The 20,041-nt window shown below is 34.1% G+C and overlaps 2 protein-coding genes and 2 pseudogenes across 2 annotated transcripts; 1 reads left to right on the plus strand and 3 right to left on the minus strand.

Moving 5' to 3' along the window:
* The first annotated feature begins 356 nt into the window (after window positions 1–356).
* On the plus strand, window positions 357–2,199 carry LOC120180445. Its single transcript, XM_039185765.1, has 5 exons — window positions 357–538; window positions 844–932; window positions 1,281–1,362; window positions 1,470–1,534; window positions 1,839–2,199. Exons 1-5 carry the CDS (start codon window positions 497–499, stop codon window positions 2,083–2,085), a joined length of 525 nt encoding a protein of 174 aa, XP_039041696.1. The 5' UTR covers window positions 357–496; the 3' UTR covers window positions 2,086–2,199.
* Window positions 2,200–2,209: 10 nt separating this feature from the next.
* Window positions 2,210–3,761, minus strand: LOC120181158 (annotated as a pseudogene).
* Window positions 3,762–4,839: 1,078 nt separating this feature from the next.
* Window positions 4,840–6,806, minus strand: LOC120180434 (scarecrow-like protein 30). The gene has a single exon (XM_039185759.1). The coding sequence runs from the start codon at window positions 6,606–6,608 to the stop codon at window positions 4,923–4,925; it is 1,686 nt and encodes a 561-aa protein (XP_039041690.1). The 5' UTR covers window positions 6,609–6,806; the 3' UTR covers window positions 4,840–4,922.
* Window positions 6,807–8,287: 1,481 nt separating this feature from the next.
* LOC120181167 lies at window positions 8,288–13,039 on the minus strand (annotated as a pseudogene).
* Between the last annotated feature and the right edge of the window lie 7,002 nt (window positions 13,040–20,041).

Here is a 20,041-nt window from a genome sequence, read left to right on the forward strand (position 1 = left end):
GTATATAATTTATGTAATGTATATAAGACAAGACCTTTTGAATCATTATTCAATAACAAAATTTTTGTTAGGAAATTTGTGATTTTTCATTTTTGTTGTATGGAGGTAAAATTTTTATTTAATTTTTTAAAAAATGAGTCTATGCGCAATTAACGCATTAATCAAACATAATCCGTAATTAAGTTCAGCCGCAGAAGTAGTGCTAGAAAGGCCTTCCTTCTAAAACTTGAATCCATCAATGGCCCATTTAGATTGGGTCAATTAGTGCTGCAGAGACCCCACGATTCAATTCATCATCCCCGGGATGACAAAAGTTGAAGCCCTAAATTAACTCTGATAAAAGTAGAACTAAACGAAAAGTGATTTCCCTTCCCTAATCCTAAACCCTCGTTTTCGTTTCCTCCTGTTTCCCTCTTGCTGAAAATTTTTCCCTTCTTGCAGCCATAAGAGAGAAAATAAGTAATTCAAATATCTAACTCCAACCTTGGCTCCTTAAATGGCGAAGCGGGAGCTCTCCAGTACTTTGAGGGGCTTGAAGGTAACCTAAGAGCAAGAAGCTCTTTTCGTTTTTAGTAGTTTTGTTCCTTGATATTTTTGGGTTTTGCTTTAATGTATCTGGTTTTATACTATTATTGTTTTGTTGATTTTCTATTGAATTTGCAAAAGAAAAAGTTTTTTGTTGTATAGATTCCGTTGTCTCTTATGGAGTTATTTGAAATTTGAACTTGGCCTTGTTTAATTCATCTGGATTTCGTTTATTTTGTTTTGTTTTTCAAGGTGAAAAAATGTTATCTTTTAACTTGTTTGGGTTCTGTTTTTTTGTTCCATTTCATGCAATAATAGTTCATGCAAAGGGCAGCTCAGAGAGAGGTGAAAGTGGTGAAGGAAGAAGAGGTTAAACCTGAAGGAATTAATAGTATTGCTAGAAAATGGTACTAAAAATTCCACCCTTTGTTTTTAAATTATCTTTATTATTATACATTATTCTTTCCTCAGAAATTTTTTAGATTTAGTTATGATATGATATGAGCCTTTGGCATTATTATGCATCAGTATGATTGCATATAGGGTATACTTAGAAGTTAGAATGTTCCATGAACTTGTACATAAAGGCAAGAGAGAGAGAATGGATTGTTGATATATACATTTTTTCCTGGTAGTTGAAGATTCTTTCAATGCTGATAGTCGGAGTTGATGCTTGAACTTATACTACTTGTAGGATCTGCTTGCTTGACTATTCCTATTTTCAACTTGTTTTAACCTTTTTTGCGAACATTCAGTGTGGTCATTATGGAAGGGGATCCTCGTCCAGGAGCAACTGTTGGGCGGATGTCATTTCAAAGTTTCAATCCTTCTATTGATGTGAGTATAAAGGTCAAGTGACCTAGGAATTTTGTCTGATGATGTCTTTTCACTTAATGTGGTTCTCTTGTCGCTCTTGTCCTCATCTGAATGCCTTGTCTTGGTAGAAACTGAATGAACCGGCATCAAATGATTGTAGACCAGATGCCAGTGGTGGAAGAGCCTCATCTAGGTACGGCTTTCTTTTTCCCCCTTTTCAGGGTTGGTGTTAATGTTCCAGTATTTCCTGGAAAATTTTTATAATTATTATTCTATTTGTGTCATATTTGTAAGTCTTAAATGAAAGATGTTAATCCAAATGAATAATTCTTAAACGAAAATCCTAATTAAAAATATTAGCAAGGGGCCTGCAATGGAAGAAATATGGGCATGTTGAGATGGAAATGCTAGTCACATGTATAGGTGTAGTTCACGTCGGGGGCATGTTTGCACAAGTTGCGTAGTTTATCTGACCTTTTGTCCTTGAATCGCAACAGTGAAAATGGATATGAATCTGAAGCAACCGACTGCTCAAAAGTTGGCACTGATAAACACAAAGGTAATGGAGACCTTAAGAGAAAACAGTCCGACATGGTTTCGAAACCAGCTTATCCGAATAAATCACCAAAAAACGGTAATGCTGTTCAGTCATCACCAAGCAGCAGCAAAGCCGCCTCCACAAAGCAGTCAAAGCATGAGAAGCTAGACTGGAATGTTCTTAAGCCACCAAAGCCTAATCGGTGATCCAAATTTTGAAATTGTCTTCAACAGAGCGAGCACATTAATATTTGTTTTCATGCTCCCTAAAGTCTGTAACTTTGTTGTCATATTATTAAAGATCAGCTTATTTTCAGATTTGTTCATTTTAGCAGTTAATATTTTACAAACTTCACCAAATTGAATGATGACTCAACTGAATCTAATAAGCTTTTGAAGAAAGTAATGGTTATACGACAATCTCGAGATTTGTTTATTTACTGTTAAACTTGCATCTTTTTTAACTAATCATCACGGGTCATTGCTGCCAGGTTTCCAACAAGAAAGGGCATAAATAACTCTCCCCTTCCATCCCGGCAGCATCCGATGGCCATCCAAATCTAAACCAAAATCTCTATGATAATTACATTGGACCAAATTACTCACTTTCTTCACCAGCTCCTGATCCCAAGGAACCTGCTTGAACCCTGCCGTCACAGTCCTCGCCTGCCATTGCTTGTACGTTTCTGGTCTTTCAACCCTCTCACTGCCCTCGCATGCAATGACATTCATAACGTCCCTTCCAAGCACTTCCTTCTCAAACATCATCCTTCCTGGATCTTCTCGAGAAACATTAGCTTCAAATATATTGAACTTAGCAGAGAAATGGAAGAGTGCTTCTCTGAATCTCGTGACAAAGAATGGAGCGTTATACATCCCACTTTCAATTCCATGGATGAATAACTCTGGGTTAATGCTTCTGATCAGCTTCAGAACAGTGTCCCTTGCACTGGTCGAAGCCATTGTGTCATCCGGGAGGTTCTTTAGCCGATACATGCAGTTAACAACCACCACTTCGCCTTTGTTAATCTTTAGTTCTTCGAGCCAGATGGTTTTCCATTTCTTTGCTATCATGATGTACTCAAATGGAACATTGAATCTCTCGCAAAACCTTTTCAAGCGATTCCCTGTCTCCTTCGACTCTTTCTGAAGGTCGAAGACCTGCTTGGGGAAACTCGGTTCCAGTAATACGAAGCTTGGGAGGTCCACCAGACCTTGCTGAGAGACGTCGAATAAGGCAAGGCCATTGGAACCCATAGCAAATGCCGAAATCAATGATGTGGAGCGTGATTGCCGTTTCTGCAATTTCCATTATCTTTTTATTTGCATAGAAGTTCGACATTTTCTTAAAAGGACAAGCTGAAACATACAAGCGTAAGCTTTCAAGACATCAGCAGCCGAAGTCTTGTTGCTTAGCAGATGTAAATAGGATGGTGCACCCAAGCCAGCCGAACGAGTTTTAAGTGCATTAGCAAAGTAATATGCCAATCTTTGGGTTCCGTCTCCGGTATCAGAAGAGTGTTGACTTATCTGTTCCAGCAGCACATTGGCAGTTCTTCGGACATTGATGGCTACAGATTGTGCACACTGAGTTAGGAGACTCCACAAATCCATCACTTCACTCTTCTTTCCGTTGTTCTTCCTGCGTGACACTGTTCCACCATTGTTAAACCCTTTCAGCTGCGAGTTCCCATGAAGAAACCACTTTGGGTAGTCCTCGTTTTCTCCTTAGCAAAGCAATACCTCGTCAAACATCTCCAACTCGTGCCTGGTGATGACGCTGAACCATCAGGAATATTAACAAGGTCATGATTTGTAAACAGATCAAATTTGAAATCGAGTAAATCTTGGAAATAACTATCCTGGTAAAGTTGGAAACTCATCTTGAAGGTAAAATTTTGAAGAGAAAATGAATGTTGGTTCAAGAAGGGAATATATAAAATGAAGGAACCAAAACTGAGAAGAAGAGTAGTCAATAAGCCAAGTAAAGAAACTATATAATGTCCTTGTCTGAAGAAATAAAACTGAAAATTCTCTTCACTTATAATGCTCAAGCTGATAAGCTTTTCTGAGTGAACCTTCGAGAAAACTACTGTTATGGCAGTTTCGTTTTGAGACAGATTATGTGTGTCATCAAGGAGGAAATTGACTTCTTTGAAGACAGGCTTATTTGATCCAGCAACTGATGTTGTGTTAGATTATATTTGTATATATTTTTAAAGTTAATTACTTAAATTTATAATATAACTTATTAACTTCGTACATGAGATAAAATCTTGCATTTGTCTTTGCATAAGGATATCTTTGTCTGAAGAATCGTTATTCAGTCCAATTACCTATTTAAGAGCAGGGTGACTCAGAAAGAACGCCCATAGATTCACTGTCCAGTGATTCTTTGGTGCTTAAATAGGCTAGTTGTGTTCTATTTATGCTTAAATTTGATAAGTTGATGAGCAAATGACTGAGATATCCCAACAAATGAAGTTTAGTGGTCCACTTGTTCATCAAGCATGCATATTCGGGGGATGAGCTCAGTAATTTTCAGATTAATCTGAGTTCAATCAAAGTTGAAAAAAGGGTAAAATAACATTTCAAATCTCCATTAAATGAATCTTACCCACTTGATTTAGGCTTTATTTGAAATCAGAAAGGGAGTCACATCTCATCCCATTAGAGACTGAAAGCACCACTGAATCTTTACGGATGAAGAAGAAAAAGAAAGTCTTTCCAAAGTTCAAACAAAGCATTTAATATATAAATTATAAAACCAACAACAAAACAACTTTGCATTGGACTGTAGCTTGATGCTGAAAGTTTTTTGTTTATAGCCTCCAAGCAAGGAAAAAATAGCTCAAATCACAGATCTGGGATGGGTCAAAACTCAAGAACAAATCTTGAAAACCCAAGTTTTAGATTTCTCATGACCACATAAACCAGCTAGATTAAACTTTTTAATTTTTAAACTATTTTACTTCGATGTCATAGATTTCATTGGCAATACAGAAATGTCATCTATATTAGTGAAATAGAAGAAATAAAGCAGATTAGTCCTGGACCGGTTTCCAGCAAGAAAGTGCATGGATTACTCTCCCTTTCCATCCTTGAAGCATCCATCGTCCATCCACTTCAATATCAAAATCCTTATGGTAGTCTGATTTCAACACCGTTCTTGCTCTTTTCAATATCCTCTGCTCTAATGGAAGCTGTCTGAAACCAGCTTTCTTGTTCCTCAGCTGCCATTGCTTGTATGTTTCTGGTCTATCGATTCTCTCCGTCCCTTCACATGTGATGACGTTAATGGCGTCCCTTCCAAACATTTCTCTTTCAACTAGCAATCTATCTGGATCTTCACCGCCTACATTGGCTTCCAGTATGTCGAACATTGCCGAGAAGTGGTAGAACGCCTCTTTAAACCGATTGTTAAAGAATGTGACATTGTAATTACCATTAACAACTCCGTGGATGAAAAGATCCGGATTGATTTTCTTTATCAACTTCAACACCATGTTCCTTGGACTGTTTAACATGACCGAATCATCGGGGAGATTCCTTAGCCTGTACATACAGTTAACAACGATCAACTCGTCTCTCTCGATCTTTAGCTCCTCGGCTCGGATGGTTTCCCATCTTTTTGCTATGGCATTGAACTCGAACGGCATGCCAACATTCTCACAACATCTTCTTAAACGACGACCCGTCACTTCGATTCTTTCTGCAGGCCGGAAACCGGGTTGGGGGAAGTCGATCCCCGTGATGCGAAGCTTAGGTGGTCCACTGGTCCTTGTTGAGAGGCGCTGGATAAGGCAAGGCCATTGAAAACCGTAGCCAATGCCGAAATCAATAATATGGATTGTTGTTGCCTTCTCTGCTAGCTTTGCAATGTTTCGATTGGAAAACAAATTCGATATCCTTTTGAAAGGGCAAACTGAAACATATAAAATGTGTGCTTTCAAGACGTCAGCAGCCAATGTGGCATTGGTTGAAATGGGGGTAAATAGAGGTGCCCTGGTGCCACTTAAGCGTATTTCGAGACCCTTTGCAAAGTAATAAGCCAACCTCTCGGTTCCATCACCGTAAGGAGAAGAGTAGTGCCTGATCTTACCGAGTAGCTCGGTTGCACTTCTTTGGTCATAAACGGCAACAGCTTGTGCGCATTGGCTTAGCAGACTCCACAAATCTACCATTTCCTTTTCATTACCAGCTTGTTTCTTTGCAGGTGGTCTTCTAGTGTTGGCTGCTCTATTCTGTGATGCTTCATAAAGAGGACATGACGACAAGGGCACACCATTCTCTGTCTTAACAAGGAAAACCTCGTCGAACATGTGTTCATCGTATGAATCTTCAGCAGCCATTGCCAAATGCTTGTTTTTCCTCATTTCTTCCGAACATTCATTCCCCCACGATGTGTTCAGTGTGTGCTTCCAGACTTTCTTCTGTGATTCAGTTTGTATCGCCACGTTCTCTTGCTGATCGTAATTCTGAGTTAGAACATCATAGAAAGCTTTCTCCTTAGCTTGGAGAGCTAAACAATCCTGCAACATGCAGGGCCTGCCCTCCACATCTTCTTCCATAAGCACATCATTTATGAAGTTCAACACAGCATATGAAAAATCGATGTTTTCATTCCCATATGGGGAGTTCCCATCTGAATCGGAGGAACCCGAAGAGGATGAAACAACATGAAGGAGATGGTTGTTTGATTTGGCTCCATTAACAGGATTCTGAGCCATGCTGGAACGAAGATGACGACTCAGGGCTCTGATTTTACTACAAAAGCAATAATTGTGTGAAGCTTCTTTGAAAGTCCAAGATAAGACCAAACCCAACAGCCGCTGGTAATAACAACTAACAAGCTGAACATTCAACGGAGGACAAACGGAAGGGCACTTAATTGACTTTGAGGATCACCTAAATTTATTTGTCTTGAATCACATATCGAGCCACAGAAGATTACACTCACTCCATTATTAATTCTTATACAAAACAATGGTATTGCTAGGTTAATTGAACTTGAAAAAGCAAATGACCGCCCTGTTTGAATTCTCCGACTTCTGTTTCCTTTTGTTGAATATATTATTCAGATGACTGTTGTATATTATATTATATTATATTATATTATATTATATTATATTATATTATATTATATTATATTATATTATATTATATTATATTATATTATATTATATTATATTATATTATATTATATTATATTATATTATATATCGAATCTCTCATATATCTTATTAATTCAACTTCCACTACACTTATTTTAATCGTTTATATTGTATAATGATAACGAGATTTTGATTATTTTAATTAAATTTAATGTGCTGATGGGGACATAATCTTGGCAGATAAAGATGTACATAAAATTAAGGGTGTGCAAATCCTATTCGAATAATTTTTTTTTTCAACTGCATTATTTGAGAAATTCAACCCTTGGTCGGTGTTCGACTCGGATGTTGCGAGTATCTGGTAATCGGATACCCGAATTTTGTGGGTATCTTTTTTTATTTTTAAATTATTAATTTAAAAAAAATATACACAAATTTAAATGTTCGAAACTTCAAATTACATAATCCAACATTCGAACATAAAATTTAAAAGTTCAAAATAAAAAATCTAATAATTCATAATATAAATAATCTATTATGTATATATATAATAATAATAATAATAAAAATAAAAACTAATCGTGTACTCGGATATCTGGGTACCTGGAAAAATACAATTTTATGGCACGGGCCCGACCCGAAAAATGTCAGGCCGGGCAGCCGACCCGGTTTGATAATTTTATTTATAAAATTATCTGATTTTTTTAATGTTCGGGTCGACGTGTCAGGTCAAACAGGTCAGATATTTTTCACACCCCTGCGTAAAATCCGATTAGAGACTTCATGGGAAAAATGATTTCTGAGTAATTAGTGTCTCAATCATAATAATTTTTATATTTGTAATGATGTGGATAGCATCTCACTTTCCTTAAAGATTATAGCTTTATCATGTATGGGGGAAATGTCCAAATAGTGAAAAAGAGAAAATGGTGACAATTGACAAAGTTGTGGGACATCATTCAATCTGGATTAAAGTTATATGATTACCCTTTGCAAATGGGGTTTACACTTGTTTAGAAATAATTAAAATGATTTTTCACAAAATTTATCTATTTTTTACTGTTTTAATTTTTCAATTTCTTTCGACGATTATTCAATAAAATTAAGTTTAAGACATGATGTTTGTCTTTTCAAAAGTTCATTTTTTATTATTAAGATTTTTAAACACTTTGTATAGGGCCGAACTTACCATTCGTTGGGCCGTATTAATTGTTTTGAGAAGAGACTTTTTAACGCTTGAAGTAATTCCTTGGGCTAAGACCCGATAACTGATTTTATCTTAGAATGATATGTTTCTATAAATTCATAGTAGAATTATTATGATAGACAAGGCAGCTCTCCGGCAGCGGCTGCTGCTGGGACCAGTGGGTGTGTGCATTTAGGACCCTGTCCAAGAGTTCTTGTGGCACCGGCTCTCCCCGCCTTTGCTGCGGGGATATCCTTGCCGTGTGCTGTAGTGTTTTCCACTCATCCTACAAGAGCCCAATAAATACCATTACAACCACAATAAAATACTTTTCATCTACCTATCAGGATGTCTACGAAACAACTTGGTTCCCTTCTTCAACCGAAAGACCACAAGCAGCAGAAAGTTCCAGCAAGCCAATAGCCATATTATAAACATACAATTGTATTAAGATAAAACCAAAAGAAATGAAGTTGCATTAGGTCACTTGGTAAAAGGAATATATATATATATATATATATATATATATATATTGTAAGAAATCATGCACCATTAAGATTCAAGAGATCCCTTGTAGTGTTGTTATCTTACAGATAAAGGTACAAAGTTGATAAAAACTTGTAAAAACCACTAATCGTGAACTTGCTGTATAAGCAACTCGGGATATGGTGGTCCGAGCTGTAACCCAGACCTTTTGAATCTCAAACAAAAGATTTAAACAAAGAACCACTGGAAACCAACAAATGATCCTATATAAGGCATGAAAATATGATAACAAGACATGAATGAGAAGCAGTTTCATCGGCATTCAGCAGGTCAAGAGATTAGCCCAAAATAAGGACATAAACAGTTTTGCAGTGGTTTTATGGAAGTCCTTACCTTCAAATCAACATAAGTGCGATGCTTTGCGATATCAAAAGCTCTTAATTTAACATCACGCCACCTGCATTAAAACCGTGACCATATGTCTAACCACATAAATAGGCCCACAGTTTCTAATTAATATCCAGCAAACTCCTGCAAGTAAAGTAAAGAGCAAGTGGCGAAGAAAACAGCATTTGAAGCATCTTCTTTCTGATTACATACTTTTCTTTGGAGCAAGCATTCGCGCAAAATTCTGATTGGGTATCATGATGAATTGATTGAAAATTAGCAAAGAAGCAAATTTCAAATACTCGGGCAGAGTTCAACTGCTATTCATCGTTTCTTCGTTAGGTTCAAACATACCTTCCGGTTCCAAGTTTCTCAACAGCTTGAATCAAGGCTTCAACTTCAGAAATAGAGAAAGGTCGACGAATTCTTCGATGGGCAACATCAGATTGCTTGGGTTTCTTATGAGCTTGACCCACGGCTAATGTCTCCATGCTCATTTCAGGTAGCAATGCTTTAGATTCAGTTGTGCTTTTGTCAAACATGTCGGTAGGTGAGGACGCACAATCATTATAGCTTTCAATAAAGTTGCCCGAATTAGGCATGCGAGGCTCAGGTGAGGGGTCGCAAGTAACCTGATTAACTAAATCGGTATTTGCTGGATACGTGGCAAAAAACAGTATTAAATCATAAACTGAAACTGTACAGTAACCAAATACTCTTACTTGATCTGATGATCAAGAGTATTTGTGAGAGATATGAATAAGAATCTTGAAGAAGACAATGTCAGCCACCTCTTCAAGGCTAACACCTCTTAAATGAGAATACTGTTATCAGACAAAAAGTCGACCTCCTTTTCAAGGAAGCATTAGGAGAAAAAAGTAGGATCCTAGAAGATCAAGATTCTAATAGTTTCCAGTAATTGCAACATTATCCTTTTTTTCCAAAAATAAAAAGAAACCACTTGGTTAAAAAGACTTTTCTTTTCTCTATGTTTAGCGCTAGAAAACAACAAAATGAGACCATATCACACACAAGTAGATATCTGCTAAACTTCTAAAACTATTTTGATTACCAGGTTAAACTAGTGGAGTGTCACAGGGAAGTTTTAAGGGAGAATCTCCAGGGTTAGGCTCCAGACTAAAACCCAGAGCATCCATATGATTATCACAAGAAATTCCTGTCTGCAGCAGAGTTTTATTGTCATCCCTAACCTTCTTTCCTTGAAGAAGTACACCAACACACAATCCATCTCCAAGTATCGCTGTCACTACCTCCATTACAGTCATCTACAGATCAATTTCCCATTATTAGAGGGAATGTAATGACCAAGCAAGCCGGTAGATGAGATCAGACAGTGGAATTACAATTTATGAAAGAAACTGCCCAAGCATCCATCACGGGTTGAAGTAAGATGGTGCTCTAAGGAAGAAATACAAATGCTGATAATGACACCAATACAACAGACATAATTCTTCAAGGTTCAAATGTACCAAAAAAAATCCAAGAAATATCTTTAAGCATTCTGCTGTCAAATTACGGAACAGCAGTCAAACGTTCTACTTCTACCACAATGATCAGAATCATAGATCATTATACCTTCAATGAACCAACAGTTGCAGATTCTGGAATTTCAATAAAGAATTCAGGCACCCTGAAGATGATTCTCTGGTGACTGCAAAAGGTTTAGAACCAATACGCAAAATGCTTATGTCAGCAATAAACACCAAGAAACGAAACTAATATTTAGAGATGAAAAGTACTTAAGTCACCTCCATGCATATTTGAATATAGAATGGAAGCATTTTTGGTGAATCAGAAATGCCATCACTGCCGGTTCCTCCATCCGAATTAACTCTGAGCTACAGTAAGAAAACTACAATTTTTTGAAAGGATAGTTCCTTCCAGCTCTTAAGCGCTTATAACCACTCCTATTGCAGTAACCAGACTTCAAGTTCTTATTTGAAGAATCAATATATCCATTTATTTAAAAATTACACGTCTCTACATTACTAGCCAAACCTCCCATTTCATTCTTGATTTTGCCGTTCATCAACTTCTGAGCATCAAATCTTTCTAAGGAATCAGGAGTTGCTACAAGGGAAATATTTCGAAGACCAGGGGATTCATTAGAACTAGTTTGGGGAACAAATTCAGAAACAAAGAAATCAGCATTTGCGCTGTCTTTGATTGGAAATTTCAAGCTTCAACGACTGATTTCCATCCACCCTTTCCTTTTTCACGGTATTGTTTCAACTGCATGCTGATCTTCAGCACTCCATGTATGATTCGAAGCAAGATCACTTTCTTTATCTAGAAAAAACTTTCCGGCTACAGTGGCCAGCAAATCAAATGCACTTATCTGGTTGCTTTCAACTTTCTTTACAAATGGAACTCTTTTCTAAAGAAAAGGAGTAACAGTAGCTATTTAAACTAATATTCACAAGTAAAATAAAATCAATCAATGCCTCTAGACTAAACTTAGACCCTGATTCGAGATGAATGCAAGAGTTAATCTAAATGACGTATATAATTAAATAATAAAAAAAACACTACCATTTTAGAAATAAGTAAATAAACATAATAAAGAAGTAGCAAAAATCCATGTCACTCCGAATTTTCCCCTCCAACTATTAAAAAGTAATTCAAAAAGTTCCATATTATCTGCTCGGAAATGGAAAATCCATACATCAAACTTCAGATGCATAAAATCATGAAGTTCTCTTCTTCTTTTTTTCCTTTCAAATTCTCTGTTCAAAACATCAAAATTTTGCAAATTCAAAAGAGAGATGGAGAGAAAGTAAAGAGAAATTAGCGATAGCAAATTTAAGTTCGAAAGGGAACACCTTAAACCACAACAAAACCTCGACATAGATAATTAAAAACCAAATAACCAACTCAGATGTCAACCCCAGAAATTCTTTGTAATTTAGATAAAATTTGCTTTTAAGATCTAAAACCCTGGAGAAATTATCTATCATGGGGGGAAACTGTTAAAAAAAATCAGAATCTTTTATCATGTTCTTGGCTCTTCCAATAAATTGTCAAAAAAATCCAGATCGAATGCCTTGTTACCCAAATTCGTCGACAAACGGAAGAATTTGACGTTAAAAGGTGATAAATTTTAAGAATTTTCAAAAGCAAACTGAAATAGGAGAAAAAAAAAGTGGCGCTTAAAAGTTGTGAGCTTAAAAATATTAAAACTCGGATTTATCCATCTTGCCATTAATGAAATTTTATATTTACAATAATATTAAATCACATAATCTTATCATTTTTATAGGGTTAAATATAAACAAAATATTTTATCATTTTTTAATTATACTAAATAATTTTTCAAAAATTATAATCCTGCTACTTTGATCCAACGATCCAAATTAAACATAAAAATAAATTCTTAAATCTAATGGTCAATATTATTTTCCATCATTTTAACACGTGAAAATAATTTTTTAAACCTAATTTATCATCCTTCAAATTTTTCTGAAATTTCTATTCGATTCGATTTACTGATTTCTTACCGAATTTTAACCTTTCTAGTTTTCAACATAAATTTCAGATTAAGAATCTGATTTCAATAAAACCACTCTCAAAAGTAAAGTATATAAAAATTAATTTTGAAAAAATTATCACTTAGGTCCTTAAACTTTTACTAATTTTATATTTTGGCTACTAAACTTTCAAAACTTACATTTTGGCCACTAACCAAAATTTGGAGTATTACGTAGGTGGAGTTGAAATGGTAGTGTGAGTGGGTAGCAAATGAGAATATCGTGACAAAAGTAATTGTTTAATATGCTAAGGCAAAACAGATTGATAACTTCGGAATTAAGTAAGATGACTTGATAATCTTCACACAACAAGCTATTATGGGAATAAATGATGGGTCACTTAGGAATCTTAAGTCTTATATTTTAAGATGGTCTAAACTTCTATGTCTTACTTTCTCAACAGAGTTTAGTATGAGTGTCTCTACGCTATCTCTAGTCATGGGATCTGACAGATGAGAATGCCACGACAAATCCTCTCAGCCTAAGCAACAACATCTAACATATCGATTCAGCTTTACTCCTTTTTAGTCGTTGAAATCCTAGCCTCATCTCTGACGGTGGATTAGGCTCTAGTTATCAACTAAAACACATTGCTTACATCGATATTCCTTTAGTTTCTCTCGAACACTAAGTAGTATACTTAAGAAAAGACTACTCTCATAACTCCTACAATCTTAAGCAATTAAAAATAATAAGCAAAACAAAAAATAATAAGCAAAAGAAGTAATAAACATGAAAGTATTAACCACTCATTAAAGAAAAACACTTAATCATCCATGATGAACCCAACCAAATAAAGTTTAGTTCATGGAGGAGTTTGAATAATCCATGAAAATCATTTCTTCTTTACAACCCATAAAACATGAATAAAAAGAAAGCATAAGGGTGGAGGAAAGACTCCCAACGTGCTGTCGGAGCTCCCTCGGCCACCATGAACACCTTAGCAGTGTTAGTTTCTCTCGGTCGCCTAGCTTGCCACTCTCTCAAGCTTGAAAATAGAGGAACACCACGAAATAGATGAGAAAAAGAAAGAAATAAAGTTGGAAGCATGTTGTTGCCTTTTTTTCTCTTGTTCAGCTGAATTTTCTCCCCCAAAAGATGATAAGATTTTTGTGGTGTCATAATCTATATATACCAAGAGAATATACCTAGGATTAGGTACTGAAGTTATTAAGGTACCCTAAGGTACATTCCCCACATGTGAGGGGTAGTACAATAGGTAGCAATGGGCCCATCTTGGGTGGCTAGTGGTAAAATATACGTGATGAATTGAAAGTTGTCTTTGTGTGAAATATCTCTAACTCCTTATATCTTTTTTTGCACCCAGAAATACCGCGGCATTTTTATTCTGCTTCAACATCCTAGTTTGCCATGACAATTCTCATCACACACCTTTGCTCCTAGAACCTGCACATCAACATCCAAATCAAACCTTCCCCATAAAATAACACCATTCACAAAATAAAAATGTCAAGGCAAACTACCAAATGCAACTACACACTCTTAAATGCATCTAAATGAACCTATATGTATAACACCCCCAACTTGTATCCGACCCGGATCTGAGTCCGAGATGTCACATTGACTTTTCAAAACATTTTCTTTACAAATTGGTAAAAATTTAAATCCATAATTCAGTATGGTAAACAATTTTCATTAATTATAACATTTGTTTTTACAAAACCTATCAGAGCATATTCAATACAACTCTCTTAGTACATGTCAACTAAATATAACAAGGTACACATGATTAATATTCTTTTCTGATCTGAACTTCATAAAGGAGTGATTGACTTGTCTTGCTCCTCTTAGCTTCTCTTCTCGATTTCCAGAACCTACGTGTGAAACAATCACACGCTAAGTCTAGGACTTAGTGAGGCATAAAAACACATCTAATGTAATTTATATTCACTAACCATGCATGACTCTTTTATGCTATCATAACCATGCAACTCATTTACTTCTCATGTAACAAATACATACATACATGTCATCATTTATGTTTCTATCATACTCATAAACTATTATCATTCATAGTTCTTATCTCTTGTTCGTATAATTAGGGATGTTCATTCGGTTAAAACCGAACCGAACCGAACCGAATTAACCATAATCGAATTAACTGAATTTTTTTTCTTTAACCGTTAATCGAACCGAACTTTTTTTTCGAACATATTAACTGAACCGAATAAATTTCGGTTAATTTTTGAATTAACCGGAATTTGTTTTAAAATTTTCTAATTTATATAAAAATTAAATGTTTTTTAATTCAAAAAAAGTTTATAATTAATTTAAATAATATATATATATATAAAATAAAAATTTCAGATAAATTTTTTAATTAATTAATATTGATTTAAGTTTAAAAGTTATTGGATCTTAAATTATTAATTGGGTTTTAAATGGTTTGGGCTTAGCTCATATGTTATATATAATATATTTAATATTTTTTAATTAAAAAAACAGTTTACAATTAATTTAAATAATATATAATTATAAAATAAAAAATTTATATAATTTTTTAATTAATTAATATTGATTTAGATTTAAAAGTTATTGGATCTTAAATTATTAATTGGGTTTTAAATGGTATGGGCTGAGCCCATATGTTATATATAATATATTTAATATTTAAAATTTAATTTCGGTTAATTCGGTTAATTAACCGAATTCGAACCGAATTAACCGTTAACTGAATTCTAAAAATTTTCTTAACGCTTAACCGACCGAACTAATTCGATAAACGAATCGAATTAATCGAACTAATTCGGTTCGGTCGGTTAACCGAATTAGTTCGGTTATTTGAACAACCCTACGTATAATCCCTTATGCTCATATCATATATCTTATAACTCATTCTTATAACAGATGCAATAACTCATAAAACACATATATCATTTCATATAATTCATATCACACATCATATATATATACATACATATTATTCAGGATTATCTCTTTATTAGCCCATGTACATTATTGAGAACTCAAGGTATGCGAGTACTATGAGGTTGTGCACACATATGCTGTCACCACAACTCATATAAAATCCACTAAGTGGCATATAAAATATTTGTTCCGAATGACCTATCCATATGTTCCAAAGAACATAGGTAATTGTCCATATGTCCCGAAAGACATAGGTAAACTATTCATATGTCTTAAAAGACATAGGTAACCCTCGACTCTTGGCATCCCAACTATACATATAGCTCTCATATCATATAACATGGGCATTCTCTTTCATATCATTTCACATATTCACATGTACATTTCACTTTTCATATGATTTCACAATCATATGTCACTTAGCTTATAATACTTCTCTTGTTTTCATATGACATGTATATCATTGTCATCTCTTGTCCACATATGTTTAAATCAATTAATTCCTTAGTTTATAACTTATATCACATGTTCATTTCATTTGTTATGTCCTTATCTCATAGATTATTTCATATTCTTATATAATCATATAGATCATTTGTATTGTTTCACATAACTTATAACTTGTTCTTATATCTTCTCATAAACATATGCTCTTATAACTTCTTGTTATATCATTCTCATCACTTAATTTCACTTAGCTCATAGTCACGTGGCTTATCTTATATACATATATTCACATACTTTATAATTACATAGTTTACTCCATTTTATACATAGTCACATATTTACGTAATTCACTTACACATATTCATATACACACATAGATCATTTTCATAAAAATCACATATCACATGACTTATACAAATCATGTAACATACATAGTAACATGTTATCACACATACTCATGCACACATATAAATCATAACAATCATATACTTCTATATATGAATTCATGCATTTTACTATTGGAAATAGACTTATCGCAAGTCTTATTTCCCATTAAACATCATATATTAAATAATGTGCATTCACCTGGTCTCACTAGTCAATATCGTTATCTTATTTTTTATTCGATGCCCAATACTTGTCGACTGATATGGACTTTCGATTGATATCTACATAATCATACATTATACATATCAGTATTCTGCTTGGCATACTCAAATCTTTCATTTCCTTAAAGTAAAGGAAAAGCGGAATTCATTTTCTATTTAAGGTAAGTATCGGTACACTCTTTAGTGTATCGGTACATCCCTTAATTTGTGTATCGATACACTACCTATGTATCAATACACAAATTACATTCAAAAGTTTTCCTTTTCAAGGGGTATCGATACACTCCTTAATGTATCGATACACTTTGAATGTCTTCCCAGATTTTACTCTTGATGTATCGATACCTATTGAATATGTACCGATACACACCAGCCCAAAAATCACTTTATTTCCACTCAAATACTTTATATTTCATCTCCTTTCATATTCCTAATTCACATACATATGCTCAAACTCATTAAGACCCCTTTCTCACATCTCTAATCTCAAAATCCTATCATCTACATGGATTTCAAGTATCATACAAATTTTCCCACTTGTTCTAAATTTACTTCTATCACTTCAAATCCCTTAATTTAACCATTGACAAGTCAAATTTAACTTCCAATTCGAGTTATGAAATCTATTCCAAGATTTCATTCAAAAACTCTAAATCTTTAATCTCTCATAACTCTTTCATCTTATGGTTTTAAGACAACCTAAACTTTTCTTAAGTTTATTTATCACCCAAAGATCATAGATCTACTTTAAATTAAACAAATAAATAACTAACAAGGAAACTCACCTTTGCTTTAGCTCCCACGGTGAAGAGAAAGAAGAAGAATGGAGAGTTATCTGGAAACTTTTCCCTCATTTCCCACATTTATATAACCTAAAAGAAAGATAAAAAAAAACTTTATTGTTAAATGACCATTTTACCCTTCTTTTTTTCAATCTTTACTATAAAATCCAACATAAAAATTCTCTAATTAAATCCCTGAACTTTTCAATCTTTCAAAAGTATACCTCAAAGTTTAAAACTTTCATTTTAGTCACTAGCCTTGATTTAGGATGTCACAATATGAGTATTAAGATAATCAACAACTTAAGTAAAAATGCTCCAAATATAGCCTTTTTATAGAGTTATCAATGTTTGTTTGGGCATGCTTGTATTGTGCTTGTATTTTGGCCTGTAAAATGTAAATAAAATTTAATAATAATAATAATAATAATAATATTAAAATGACGGACGAAATATGGTGTAAACAGTGAGTACAGTGAGATGGCCTCCACTCTCCACTTTTGTTCTGGATATTATCATCGTTATACTGATTCACTTTCATTGTTTTATTTTTCCTTAAAACCACACACATGTTAATGCAGCTACGATTCCTAAAGAAACCCAAACAATTGGAAGCCACCAATGCAGTTAAAATTTCTTTTATTCCTTTTACGTGGAGGGCATCGGTTAAAGGTGCAAAGAAGAATACAAATAAGACGTGGATTTTTTAATATTTTAACTGTAACTAAATATTTTTGTTAAGGGTTACCAAGAGTTAACGATTGAGGGACTTAAACCGAATGAACCGATAATGTAACAGACCAAATACATTTAAATTTTAAACCAGTGATACGGTTAGACCAAAAACAAAGGGGATCATTCGTATAGTTTACCCATATTTTTAATATATACTATCTTATAATCACTCAAATTATTAAACACTAACTAAAAAGTGAATAAATTATTCATTTTTGGTTGTATAATCACTCAGTTTTTTTAATGGGAGTTGTGTTTGGGTAATGCCGAGGTAAAGTTTTCCATGTTATTTATTATGCTAGTCACACCTTAAATGAAGCACAATTGAATTACACAACCACTGAGAAAGAGCTACTTGCCGTGATATTTGTATTTGATAAGTTTAGGCCATACTTAATAGACACCAAAGTAATTGTTCACACTGATCACTTAACTATAAAAATATTTAGTGAACAAAAAGGATGCCAAGCCTAGACTAATTAGGTGGATATTATTACTGCAAGAATTTGACTTGGAGGTTGTAGATAGGAAATGTACCGAGAATCAAGTGGCAGATCACCTGTCTAGGCTAGAAAACAATTCATAATGCCATGACATTTTAGATATTCAAGAGGAATTACCTGATGAGAAAATCTTATATGTCGTAACATTTATGTGGTACACTGACATCGTTAATTTTATTTTCAGTTGAATTTTGCCTTATGATTTAAATAGCCAGGGCAGGAGGAAGTTCAAGCATGATGCCAAATTTTGTTTTTGAGACGAGCCATATATGTTCAAACATTGTACAAACCAGATGATCTGCCAATGTGTCCCCAAGGAGGAACAAAACGACATCCTATACTATTTCCACGCGGCCCCATATGGAGGCCACTTTGGAGGTGCAAAGACCATTGCAAAGGTCTTTCAATCGGGCTTGTGCTGGCCTAAACTATTCAAAGTCACTCATGAATTTTACAATGTAACACCCCCAATCCGTATCCGACCCGGATCCGAGTCCGAGGTGTCATATTGACTTTTCCAACATTTTCCTTTATAAAATGAATAAAAGTTTAATACACAATTTACCAAAAAATAATTACTTTTCAATTATTAAAAACAAATTGTTTTACAAAACATATCAGAGCTTATACAGTATAAATCTTTTGATTATATGCCAACTACACTCTATATAACAAAATACATATACTCAATTTACATTTCTGATATGATCTGTGGAAAGAATAATCTGACCTGTCTTGCTCCTCATAGTTTCTCTTCTTGCTTTTCGGAACCTACGTGTGAAACATTCACACGCTAAGTCGATGACTTAGTGAGGCGAATAACATATAATGTAAACTCTAACATGTAATAATGCATGAATAACTACTACTATCATATCATACACAAACATATATCCGTTCATACATCAATTCTACATCTGCATGTAATTATCTTCATTCCTACTATTATCATATTATTATTAATTCCTTTTATTTTATAATCATGTAATTATCATTTACACACCTCCTATCAAATCATATCACTCATATACTTTTCATGTAACAATTATATATATATATATATATATATATATATATATATATCATTATTTATGTTTTATCCTGCTCCTATATTATTACCCTTTATATATCTTATCTCTTGTTCATATGATCTCTTATGTTCATATTCTATATCTTATATAAGTCATTTATACTTATTCACATATTCATTAACATATATTAATGTATATCATATAACAGATGCAATAACCCATAACACATATATCTATCATATCATACAATTCATATTACACATCATATATGTACATATTACATACATTGTATTCAGAGTTATCTCTTTATTAGCCCATGTACCCATGTGACAACTATAGATATGTGAGTCTATTGAGGTTGTGCACTATGCTATCACCACAGCTCGTATGGGGTCCCACTAGGGGCATGTGAAATAGTCCCGAATGACCTATGCATACGTCCCGAAT

This window comes from Hibiscus syriacus, unplaced genomic scaffold (genome assembly GCF_006381635.1).
Source record: "Hibiscus syriacus cultivar Baekdansim isolate YM2019G1 unplaced genomic scaffold, ASM638163v2 tig00003715_pilon, whole genome shotgun sequence".
Taxonomy (NCBI): Eukaryota; Viridiplantae; Streptophyta; class Magnoliopsida; order Malvales; family Malvaceae; genus Hibiscus; species Hibiscus syriacus.

Bases quoted from the DNA above. Each gene is read 5' to 3' on its own strand.
- LOC120180445 (XM_039185765.1), top strand. From the start codon at position 497: ATGGCGAAGCGGGAGCTCTCCAGTACTTTGAGGGGCTTGAAG. The intron at 933-1,280 runs GTACTAAAAATT...GCGAACATTCAG, and splicing joins AATAGTATTGCTAGAAAATG to TGTGGTCATTATGGAAGGGG. The intron at 1,363-1,469 runs GTGAGTATAAAG...TTGTCTTGGTAG, and splicing joins GTTTCAATCCTTCTATTGAT to AAACTGAATGAACCGGCATC.
- LOC120180434 (XM_039185759.1), bottom strand. From the start codon at position 6,608: ATGGCTCAGAATCCTGTTAATGGAGCCAAATCAAACAACCATCTCCTT.